The sequence below is a fragment of the Cyprinus carpio genome, chromosome B18, assembly GCF_018340385.1.
Source record: "Cyprinus carpio isolate SPL01 chromosome B18, ASM1834038v1, whole genome shotgun sequence".
Classification (NCBI taxonomy): domain Eukaryota; kingdom Metazoa; phylum Chordata; class Actinopteri; order Cypriniformes; family Cyprinidae; genus Cyprinus; species Cyprinus carpio.
In genome coordinates, this window is record NC_056614.1 from 24,212,302 (window position 1) to 24,225,108 (window position 12,807).

The window sequence follows — 12,807 nt, forward strand, 5'->3', positions numbered from 1 at the left end:
TAAATACTGTATAGACTATGGAACAGTTCTTTATAAAATTTCACATCTAATATTAAAATGTATGTTTTTAATGTAACCTTTTAAATTCTTTGGTCAGCTTAAGATTAATTTATGCAATCATATTATTTATATGAAAAAAAAAGCAGTTTCATGTCCTTGTATTATTCAACTAGTAATTAGTAATAATTAATGCAACACTTTTTGGAGACAGTAGTCTAATTACACTGCTGAAGACCTAATTAGTAGCTAGTAATTACTTTCCCAACATTGGATGTAATAATCACACTCAAAAACTAAAAAAACTCAAAATTCCATAAAACGATTTATTCAAACATTAACAGAAAATAATCTCCTCTCTGTTGTTTTTATAGCTCATTAACCAACTGTGAACACTGGATATCTTTCCTGAGGTGAATGCATTAAGTGACATATCGTTCATAAGCAATTTTATTGACATCTTTCAATGGCTGAAACTCACTGATTCATTTCAGTAAGTTGTACTGTATCTTTCAACACCTTCTGATGCTCATGTATGTTAATCTCATGCTATAACTAGTAATAAAGTAGAAGAGACTCTTCCTTTTTTTGTGATCAAATGGACAATTAGAGAGCTTTTGATTGACAGGACATAATCAGCTCTGATCATCGGCAGTTTTTAAACAGAAAATTGCCGATACATCGGTGCATCCCTAATAAATATTAAAATGAGCTTTGCAGGTTTGGAAGGTTTCCACTACAGTCTACAGCCTCTGCACACGAGAAGCTCGACAAGACCACCATCAATCTGGACACGGTCCTGTTGACAAACTATACGCTTCGGCATGTATAGCCTGTTATATGCATGTGATGATGCCGTATCACATGTATACAGTTTAATATGACAACACTGACTCTCAGTAATGACAGAATATGATATCATGTTATTTGACGCAGAAAGATTTTTGTCTTAATTTAGCAAGCCCTTGATGGACAGTAATCCCTGAACTTCAGTTAAGCACACACAAATGAATCAGACCCGACTGATTGGCTTTATGTTTAGGGATCAGAGCGGGAGGAATATCATGTCATTACTGAATCACAGGCAAACAGTAAAAGCAAAGAAGGCACAAGGTCATTCTCCAGCTGCGGACGCACACGGGTCAGTTTTATACCAGAGATAAGATTATGATTTTTTTTTTTTTGATTTTTTTTTTTTTTGATTTTGAGGTAAGGAATTTCCCGTATGACTGAAATGACCCCTTTTCCTTGTGTCTTCTTCCTGGTCCCATCCACACTTTTCCACGGACAAAATGCATAGATAAAACACGGCATGACTTCAAAGCCTCGTTAGGCTTTAAGCTCTGCACAGGGCACACAGTGTCAGGCTTTGAAGTAAACCCACGCAACGCAAAACTGAAAAACAAACAGGCAAAAGATTCCCGAGTAAATCATGTCCGTATGAAATGAAAATAAAGAACCCAAGCAACACAAGAAACACAGAAACAGCCAGGATGGACGGCATGTAGGGTGAGGGAGGAGGAGACGCAGACAGAGAGCAGGGATTTGTCTGGGTTTGTGGTCATCCACAACAAGAGGCTCAAGGGCATTAGGAGAGGAAAGGGGCTGAATGACTATTGAATTCAGTGGGACTCCTCAAAGTCTGCCTGAAGGATAGGGGGACATTTGAACACACCAAGGTCAAGCCATAATAAAAATACAAGAGGAATTAATACAATGCTGTCCCAATACATAATAAGGTTTTTTTTTTTTTTTTAGTAGGGCTGGGCTGCATGAAGAAGAAAACATTATTTAGTTATTTTTGCTGCAAATTCCTTCTGAATATGCTTCATGTATTGCATAATCAAGCGGTAATATCTATTTTGGGATAATCCTGTGATTTTAAATACTTTACTAATGAAAGGTGCTTCATCTCATTTGATTCTTTACTGTTTTTATAGGGATGCAAACCATAATATCAGATTATATTCATGGCAAACGAATATGTAAATAACGTAAAACATTAAAGCGCTCTAAATATGAGAGTTTGAAATCATAAAACAGTTGAAATACACCAGGGTTGTGCAAATTTCAGTATTCATTGATTGCCATGATAATTCGTTTCCATTCATGAGTGTCAGTTTGAATTGAACTGACCCCAGCATTCCAGAATTTGAATTGGAATAACAAGAAGAGGATTTTACAAATAAAGAAATTCAATGTAAGTGATGCATTCTGGGGAATTATCCTTATAACCTCAAGACTTTTTTTTAACCCTTGTGTGACCTGTCTTTTTTTTGTTGTTTATCATTTTAGATGTTAAAAAAAGGATAATAATAATATTTCACCCTTATTTTCTTTCATAAATCTATTTTACACTATATATAATAAAAATGCCAATTTCATGTCAATGTCAATGAAAGCAGACAAAATGAGAATATATAATATTTTCATGGCCATTTTTTTGACACAGACGTTTTTGGACCACAGTGTATCCCTAAATCTGAAAAATTCTATTCTTGTTCAAATTCTGAAATTGAATGTGTTTTTAAATGCATTCTCAGTTCATTTCAGAATGATGCACAACCCTCACACACGCATGATTCAGTATCATTATAGCTGCATGCAGAATGACATGTCAAATACTAAATCACTCCCATTAAAATCAAATCGCACCACAGGTATAAACGCAATATCAAAACCACGCCGCCCAGCCCTAGTGCGTAGCTGTTTGTGCACAGGGGATGCAGTGGGAGCTACTACAGTACATAGAGCACTCACTCTGCAGCACGGATATGGTGGCTTGCGTTCGGATCCAGGTGATGGCCGGGTTTTGGCGGAGGTCGTTGCGGCGCGGGTCGTTGCTGGCCCGGCACTCGTAGATCCCGGCGTCCTCCAGCGTGAGGCGGGAGATGGCCAGCACGCTCACACCGTTGGCACCGTATGCCGTGTTGATGGACACCCGTCGCTTGCGGGCACCGTCCCACAGCTGCTTGAAGGAGTCCGCCCTGTTAATATCGGCGTACCACCACTGGATCTCCGGCACGGGGTTACCGACCACGTCGCAGTACAGCTCAAAGGCGTCTCCTGTGAGCTTTATCTCTGACATTGGCGACTTCACAAACCCAGCTGGAGGAGAAGAAGTGTGAGGGGAAACCAAAGAGAGAACCAAAGCATCGGATCAGTTGGAAAACACAAAAGAAGAATGATCCAAATGCAAATCAATAAGAAACGAGACAGAAATGAGTGAAAAATAGCAGAAGACAGAATAAAAGAGTATCAGTGAGAAACAGGTTAATGGACCCCCGGACACATATGACCTTCAAGGCTTAAAATGACTATTGCAATAAAAAAAAAATATTTGGTCATTATTTACTCATCCTTATGCCCATACAGGTCTGTGTAAATGATGGCAGAACATTCATTTTTGAGTGAACTTTCCCTTAGTTTAAACACATTCACATGTTTCCATAAAGGCTTCTTTACTACTTCTACACATACATTTACTTCTAATGTTCTAACCATCTCGCTAATATCTTGGATAAATCCTACACAGAGAAAAACATTTTCACATAAAGCAGTAAATAAACTCTGGAAGGATGCTGCATTATGCTTCACATTGGCAGGATAATTTAGTGATGCTCAAGGAAACAGTGAATCTCCCTTTAGCATGTCTTCAGTGCCATTATTCACTGTCTCTTTGTTTTTGGTGGAGAATATAGCATGGATAAATGATTCGAATAAATGCTTTCACTTAAAGGTCATTGTTCATGTTTTGCCTGATAAAATAGTTTTCTGGCAGCACTGCATGTAATTAATAATAACAGCAATAATAATATTATTATTATTGCTATTATTATTATTATCATCTTAAACACTATTTAAGATTCTATTTTATCTATAAAAATGGGAAACAAAATTGTGTAAAATATTTTCTGCCAGCATTGCAAAATAATAATAAAAATAGTAATAAACCATTTAAAAATCCTTAAAAACAATAATTTACCTGAGAAGCAAAATTGAAAATACAGATTGGATAAACATAATATGTAAAATAAATCATTAAGAATAAAGAGATCATTTTCATTTAAATTTGTAATAATAATAATAATATCTTTCTCAACCAGTATTTTTGTCTTTACCAATATGTTTTCCTTTAAAAACCATCTAAAAAACTTTCAAGCTAATTTTTTTATGTACAAGTAATAATAATTTTGCTTAAGCAGCATGTTTTCCAGTAAAAACACCTACAAATCCATAAAAAAAATCAGAATTTACTTGAGAAACAAAATTGTGTAAAACAATAATTGCTGGTTTCTTGCTTTTAGCATATATATCTTTTAAATGAAGTTTCTACCCAAAATTACTTTTGTTTAGTTTTTTTCTAACCTCACTGATAAATTGCATAAACCATAAAACAAGAAAAAGCATTTTGTCACTGAGGTAGAAAAAATAAACTTAATTCAAGATATATTCTGTTAAATTTTGCTCTCTAATATATGTATCTTGTATGAAGGATGCTTAGATATTTTTACCAGAAAACAAGACAAAAACACCAGAAAACAGCTTTAGAAAAGTTAAAGGTACTAAGAAAAGGCTAAGATCCAGATGGCAATACTGTCAGCGCATCCCCATTAATCGCAGGAAACAGTGAGATATGGAAGGATGATGCCCTTCGAGATGAAGTTATTATTGTAACGGATTACCGGGCCTGTAAATGAAATGATTCATGAAGGTTTGCTGGAGTTTACAGCATTACGGCTCTCACGGCGAGAGACTGAGCCCACGGAAAGGTGAATTTCACGGGCGCGGAGAATGGAAATATGCTTGCATCTCACATCAGATCTACTTGCGACTCGATTCCTGTCGACCCCTGATGGTTTTACATCGTTCCTGTTTATCGTAGCACTATCAGCTTGTCACATGCATCCGTGAGATGTCAGAGCTGACTAATGCACAGGTGGCGTCAGCCGCAAACATGTAACCTTAGTCACACACACAGTCTGGAGGAGATTCGCTTGCATCTCTACACACAATAATCTTCAGGCTCAATCTGAAAAACTACATGAAAACAAGCAAATGTGAGGTTGCATGTCTCGGATGTTTCTCCTCAAATCCCTATTCAGAAGTCAAGAGTACTGTGCATTTAAATGAATCTGAATAGATCTCACTAGTGTCTTTTTCTCAGGAGAAACATCAGAGAAGCAGGAGACTTCAGGATCAGTTTGTGATGGTTCTTTCCTCTGAGTGCAAGTATGAAATCTCACATTGACATGATGACGGTGCTTATAGTTTCTAAACTGTAGTTCAGTTTAACCTTGGTGCGTGATGAATGCCGCCCGTGACGCCAGGCTAGGCTTGCCTCCAAGTGCTAGCGACTGCTCAAGATGGGGACTCAATCATCCCAGAGCGCCGTGAGCTCACGATGTGTCTCATTTTCAGATCTACAGTAGAGTCGCATTTGGACCGAGCTGGAACTCGCAGGCAAATATCAATAAAACGTGTCAGAATGTGTTAGGGCTGGGTGATTTATCTGATATCCGTGATATAATATAATAAACACTACCAGAAAACGAATGCTTTCATTCAGTGAGGACGCATTAAATTGATCAAAAGTGACAGAAGGGGCATTTATAATGTTATGGAAGATTTCTGTCTCAAATAAATGCTGTTCTTTTGAACTTTCTATTCATCAAAGAATGCTGAAAAATAAAATGTATCACAGTTTCCACAAAAAATATTAATCAGCACAACTGTTTTCAACATTGATAATAATCAGAAATGTTTCTTGAGCGGCAAATCTGCATATTAGTATGATTAGTGTGGAAACTCAGCTTTGATCACAGTAATAAATGACATTTTAAATATATTCACATAGAAAACACTTTTTTAAAATTGTAATAATATTGTATATTAATAATTATTCTACAATATATATATATATATATATAAAAGAAATCACACTGAATTTTCATCACACAGCCCTATTAGTGCTTTTTTCTGTATCTAAAAGGATATTTGGAAAGTAATTTTCTCATTTTACACTCAAGAAACTGGCAAAGGAAACCTTTTGGCAGGTCATTCAAGGAGACTGAGGTGGTTTTGTCATATAATCTCAGGATGAAAAATGAACCGGCGCTCAGAGGACGCCTAAGCTGTCTTTTAATCATCATTCCTATGCACAAATACAAGATGGATCAAGCTCAGCATGTTCGTTTGTCTCTGTTCAGGAAGATGACACTACTGAAAGACAGAAGTGTGTCGACATGCTTCACTAGCCTTTAACATTCATGTACAGTATCTAGAAATGCAAGATCAACATGAAATCAAATTAGACTTTAAATGCATGTTGCTGGTCTTATTGAGAATGACTTGAGATTGATTTCAGTGAGCGTTCAGGTGTTCAGAAACAGCAGAGAGACACTGACGGAAGCCGGTGTGTCTGTGTGTGTGTGGAGTGAGCTATGAAAAGACAATTTTCACGTAGTTGAATTCCCTGCCCGAGGCACGATCATGTGAACCATAATTATATTCTCTCGGAATAAAGACATCCGTGTCTGGAGTTTTCAGCTACCCTAACGAACAGATTGGGCTTTCACACCTTCTCTACTGGAGCGCCATTCTCAGCAAGCATCTCTGGGAACAGAAACATCTGGATGGTGCATAATGACACACATTCATTGAGGCTTTTCAATCAAATTAACTTGCGCCCAGGATGCTGCTTCTGCATGTTCATGTGTCTCAAGATCATGCAATTAGATTTAAAGGATGAAAAGAAGAATGAAAATTTGCTGACAATTTACTCACCCTCAGGCCGTCAAAAATGTAGATGAGTTTGTTTCTTCATCAGATTTGGAGAAATGTAGCACTGCGTCAGTGCTGTCAGAATGAAAGTCCAAACAGCTGATAAAAACATCACAATAATTCACAAGTAATCCACACCACTCCAGTCCAGCAGTTAACATCTTGAGAAGACAACAGCTGTGTGTTTGTAAGAAACAAATCCAAATTATTATTTTTATAGCTACATATAATAATAATTTGTTATTTGGCTTGGAAACAGTGCTTGATCTGTGCAGATTTCTCTCCTGATTCAGAACAGCTTTTTCACTGAAGGAAACATTATTATGGATTATGGACTCTGAAGTTTTAAATTAAAAATGTCGGCTTCACAAGACATTAAAGGGATACTCCACCCCAAAATGAAAATTTTGTCATTAATCACTTACCCCCATGTCGTTCCAAACCTGTAAAAGCTCTGTTTGTCTTTGAAACACAATTTAAGATGTTTTGGATGAAAACCGGGAGGCCTGTGACTGTCCCATAGACTGCCAAGTAAATAACAGTGTCAAGGTCCAGAAAAGGTATGAAAGTCGTCGTAAGAATACTCCATCTGCCATCAGATGTGCTATCTGGGTTATATGAAGCGACGGGGACACTTTTTGTAAGCAAAGAAAACAAAAATAACGACTTTATTCAATAATTCCTTTGTCAGCAGTCTCCTCTGTGTCTTTCCATATCACGTATGCTGCGTATGCTCTTCTGTATCATCCGTGCCACAAGGATGCGCTGTTTCTACGTGTTTTTGCCTTTGATTTGAAAGTAAACAGTGTATCCTTGTGGCGCGGATGACACAGAAGAGCATACACAGCATACGGTGATATGGAGAGACGCCTTTCATACTTTTCTGGACCTTGACACTGTTTTTACTTGGCAGTTTATGGGACAGTCACAGGCCTCCCGGTTTTCATCCAAAATATCTTAAATTGTGTTCCAAAGATGAACAAAGCTTTTACGGGTTTTGAATGACATGGGGGTAAGTGATTAATGGCAAAATTTTCATTTTGGGGTGGAGTATCCCTTTAACTGATGGACTGGAGTGGTGTGGATTACTTGTGGATTATTGTGATGTTTTTATCAGCTGTTTGGACTCTCATTCTGACGGCACCCATTCACTGCAGAGCATCCATTGCTGAACAAATGATGGAATGCTACATTTCTCCAAATCTGATGAAGAAACAAACTCATCTACATCTTGGATGACCTGAGGGAGAGGACATTTTCAGCAAATTTTTATTTTTGGGTGAACTATTCCTTCAAAGATGATTCAATTTCAATAAACTGTTCAATATTGAAATGCTGCTAATTCTGAAATCATTACATGATACTCTTATATTCTCATGTGACCTGCTACAATAGATGCTTTTGTTAACAGCACCCCGTGCCAACTTAAAAAAGGCGTTTAACGGTGGGATCTGGCAGCTTGAGTGTATTAACGGGAGCACTTGAGTTTTTCACCTCTCCGGTGGGAATTACGGCTCCCTGGAGGACAATACAACACCACGCAGACCCAAAAACACGAGCTACCACTGCCATATTTCCACACACACACACACACACACAAGTGTTGAGTAGGTGGAAAGGGTCACGAGTGTCTGCCTGTCAATCTGTCTACTATATTAAACAATAATCAGTGATCCTGCGGTGCATTCATATCATGATTGTAGAGTCACGATGCAGTGCATGCCGCATCTATTTCTCTTCCATGACAGGCTGTGATTTCTTCATCTTCTTCTTCTAATAACGTCACCCTTGAATTGCATATGGAGTATCTAACACAGGTGGTAAGAATGAGTCTTTTTTTTCTGTGATGGAAACCCTTAAGGTGCAGGTGTTACATGAATTCTTGCTAAATCTCAACCAGCGTTCTGAGTTAATGCCCTGCCATTCGCAAAGTACAACATGTGCCTGTTTTTATACACGGATCAACGTGTCATGTGATTTCAAAAGATGACTGTGTATACACAACAAATAATGGCCAAAGCTGAGTTTCTTATAATAACTCTGATTGTTCAGCTGGGATATGGAATGTAAAGCAGCACCAGACAATTTTTTTTTTTTTTTTTATCAGAATGTCTTGATAAATGTTTATTTAATATTAAACACACACGCATACATATATGTGTATATATATATATATATGGTATATATATATATATATATATATATATATATATATAAACCCTTATTTAAATTTTTATTATTTTTTTTAATGCCAATTTTAAAATTTTTTTTGCATAATAAAATTTAATATTATAAAAAATACAATTAAACACAATAATAATATAAAATACAAAAAAAGTATTTTAGTCTTGTTGTCCAGTAGAAATTTTTTAACATTTTTAAATCAAGATATAATGTACTTGAGATGCAAAATGACTTATTTTCTGAGAAACTGATCATAGTTCAGTGAGTTTATGAGGAAAATACGAATTAAGTTTATTTTTCTGAGACTACTGACAGATGTTTGCCTCGTTTTATGGATAAACATTTTGATGAAAAAAAAAAAAGTTTTCGTATCTTATTATCTTATGTTTTGCATTAATCAACATAATATTAATATGAATAATATATCTACAATTTCTTTGAAGTTCACTCCATTTCTAACAGTCCTCGCTAGCTCATTTGAAATGGTTCTGCAGTGTGACAAATGAATTAAAAGTACAAATATTTCAATTAATATGAGGTCAGAAAATCTGCATGTATAATAATTGCAAGAAGAATGATCAAAATGCTGTTTAAATAGTTTTAGATAAAGTATAGGATCTCACCACAGGACACGTCAACTAGCCATAAGCCAAAGACGTGAGCATATCTGCCTTAAATAGGATTAATACTGTAATTAGCATCACAAAAGCTGCAGCTCACAACTCGAAATCAACCAAAAATGAATATTCTGTCACCATTCACTTTCATTTTCTCAACAGGAGACGTTCAGCAGAATGTTCATACTGCTCAAAACCAAACAATCATTTCATAAAAGAAGCCCAAAAGCTCTTATTTTGTGTTCTACCAAAGAACAAATGTCATGAAAACGATGACAGAATCTTTATTTGTGACTCAAGCATCCCTTGAAAACACCTTCAATCTCACGGCTGTCGGCCACGGATGTCACAGTAACTCGTGAGCTATTTATACTCAGAAGAGTGCCTTTATACCGTGAATTGTTCATGAGGCCAGATTAGACATGGTTTATAGACATATTCACGCCGCAAGCCACAATGAATACTGCCTTTCCATCAGATTGAGATTACAGTGTGGTTTTCTGCATCTATTGCAGACAACACTGACCGAAAGACAAACACAAACCGCCCTATAAAGCCCCAGTCCATTAAGAGTTACTGGATTCCCTCCCGCAAAAATAACTACAAAGCCACAGTTCTGTGCTCCTCGTGTCTGTTCTAATAATAGAAGCATGCAGCAGAATGAAGCAAAGCCATTTACAGTCCTGCAGATATCTGTTGCTGCTCTTATGAGCGAAGCACACAGTCAGTAATGGCTCAGGGCTTTATATATGCAAGCTACACACTGTTTACATCTTCATTCCTACAATCAGATAAATTCATTAATAGTAAGACGAGCTGCAGGTAACGTAGCGTGTCAAGGGAAGGCGGCAGACCGCTGCACAGCTGCTGTGTGCAGATGTGAGAACTAAGACTGAGATTGGGATGAAGCCAGTCCGACTGCTGGGATTCAGATCCAAGAAATGAAGCTGGAGCGATGCATTTCTGTGCCACTGGCATCACATATATATACTGCAAAAAATAATGCAATGAATAATACAATTTAGACTTTATGTCTTGTCATTTTGCATCTTTGCAAATTTACACATTTATGCATTTGACAGACATTTTTATCCAAAATGACTTTCACTGCATGTTATCAGTTCATGCATTCCTTGAACTCATGACCTTGACAGTAATGCTCTACTGTTAAATGCATCTTAATTTAAGAATAATTTTAGATGACTGTATTGGAAAACAAAAATACTGAGTAAGAACATCACTTATTTTACACCAAATATGCCATGCCAAACTTTGAATAATGTCAATGTTCACCTCACAAACCTAGTTCTTCTACAAGCATTTAACCCCTTGTCAAAGGTACAAGAGAAAACTAGTTTACTCAAAAGTCCAGTCAAAGACTGTTTGATTCATATTGCATGCAAAAATGACAAACACTGGCTGACAATGCCAGTTCAAATCTGACTTATTGTCTTTAAAAACTAAACTCTGACAGATCGCTTTACAGTTCGCTTGGGTTGTCCTCTTCCTTATAAGTGGCCAGTTCTTGGGTTGAATAAGCTGATAACAGTCAAATGCCTGGCTATTAAATACTAACCACTAAACATGTCCCCTAACCAACTCTACTTCACACGAGGTGCTTGATCCTTTGGGGTTCTGAATTATTGCTTTCAGTTGGTCTCAGGAAACACTGAATTATTCTAGACATATTTTAATATTAAGATTTGAATATTAAGTCTTGAGTGGGCCGCATCAGAGCTTGAATCCCAAAGTTCAGCCCTGAGAAAGCAGCCAGTCGAGCTCATGGTGCCTACAGAGGGTCTGGAATCTGTACGGCTGGCTTTACCAAACAATAGCTGGATTATCCAGGAGAGCCACTGACCTTATGTCTGGACATATCAAAGCAGACCTTCACTCACTCACTCACACACACACACACACACACACACACACACACACACACACACACACACACACACACACACACACACACACAATCACACTCTCAATCATACTCACACTCTCTCTCACACACACACACACACACACACACACACACACACACACACACACACACACACACACACACACACACACAAACACTCATACACTCTCACACACACACACACACACACACACACAAACACTCATACACTCTCTCACACACACTACTGTACAACATAATGAAGCTTAGAAAAACAATGTCTGTATCTGCTATAAGTGCAGAGCATGTTTATTCATTACTTTTTTTTACCAAGCACTTTAAAAGGTCTGTCTGTCTATCTATCTATCCTTACATTTTCTTATTGAAATACCCAATAATAAAATGCTTTCTAAATTTACATATTCATAATTATATATAGATTCTAAATAAATAGACCACTATTAATTTGTTAGTTTATTTTTTTAAATAATATAAAAAAGTATTTAAATATTAAAAAATGTTATAAGTATATATAGAGACTGGGACAAATTTTATATAGATATTTATATAGATCTAAGTTTAATATATAGATCAGCATTATTTTAGTATAATTGATTTATAGTTTTTGCTAATATGTTGAATTAGATTTTATTTTTATATTATCTTTTACATTTTAATTTTAGTAAAAGTTGTTGAGCATTATTGTATTTTACTGTAGTTCTTGTTTATATATACATATATTAGCTGTTATTACTTTTTGGAAGCTGAAATATATTGTTTTTTTTATTTTTGATTTCATTAACATTTATTTTATTTCAAGTGACCAAAATTTTTTTTTTTTTTTTTTTTTAATTGTTATATTTTAGTTTCAGTTTTAGTTATATAAGAACCCTGATATAGAGTTGTAATAAATAGATAATTGCTCACAATGTGAGGCTTTTAAAATATTAATCTGTTAGTTTCAGCACCCAGACGTTTCGGGAAACCTGTCTGAAAGTCATTATTTTGCAATAATATCTGTTGCAGAAACTACACGCCTCTCATCGGACCAGCTTTTTCTGCCTGATCTGGTTAAAACAGCCATTCAGTCACATTAACATTTCTCAGGATTGAATAAAACTTTCATAAGCCCATTAAAAACATTTCTAGTCGACTACACATTTTACAGCCAGACATCTGTGCTGCCAGAACCTGCTTCTGTTCAGATCACGATTGATGTTTACATTCGCCAGATGCTTTTTCTGCACAAAAACAGCCTTTTGGACACAAAACTGACCGATGCTTCGCTGGTGTATTTCTTTCCCCTTTCCTTTTTTTTTTGGA

At 36.3% G+C, this 12,807-nt stretch overlaps 1 protein-coding gene across 4 annotated transcripts in view; it reads right to left on the reverse strand.

The window, feature by feature from the left end:
* Positions 1-12,807, reverse strand: part of LOC109109870 (neuroplastin-like) — a 35,318-nt gene that overhangs the window by 21,272 nt on the left and 1,239 nt on the right. For 3 of the 4 annotated variants that reach the window (XM_019122877.2, XM_019122876.2, XM_042744510.1), the window contains exon 2: positions 2,758-3,105. The exons of the other annotated variant lie outside the window; for it this stretch is intronic. In XM_019122877.2, the coding sequence (XP_018978422.1) occupies positions 2,758-3,105 (348 nt within the window). The remainder of the gene's footprint in view (positions 1-2,757; positions 3,106-12,807) is intronic. 4 annotated transcript variants of the gene reach the window in all.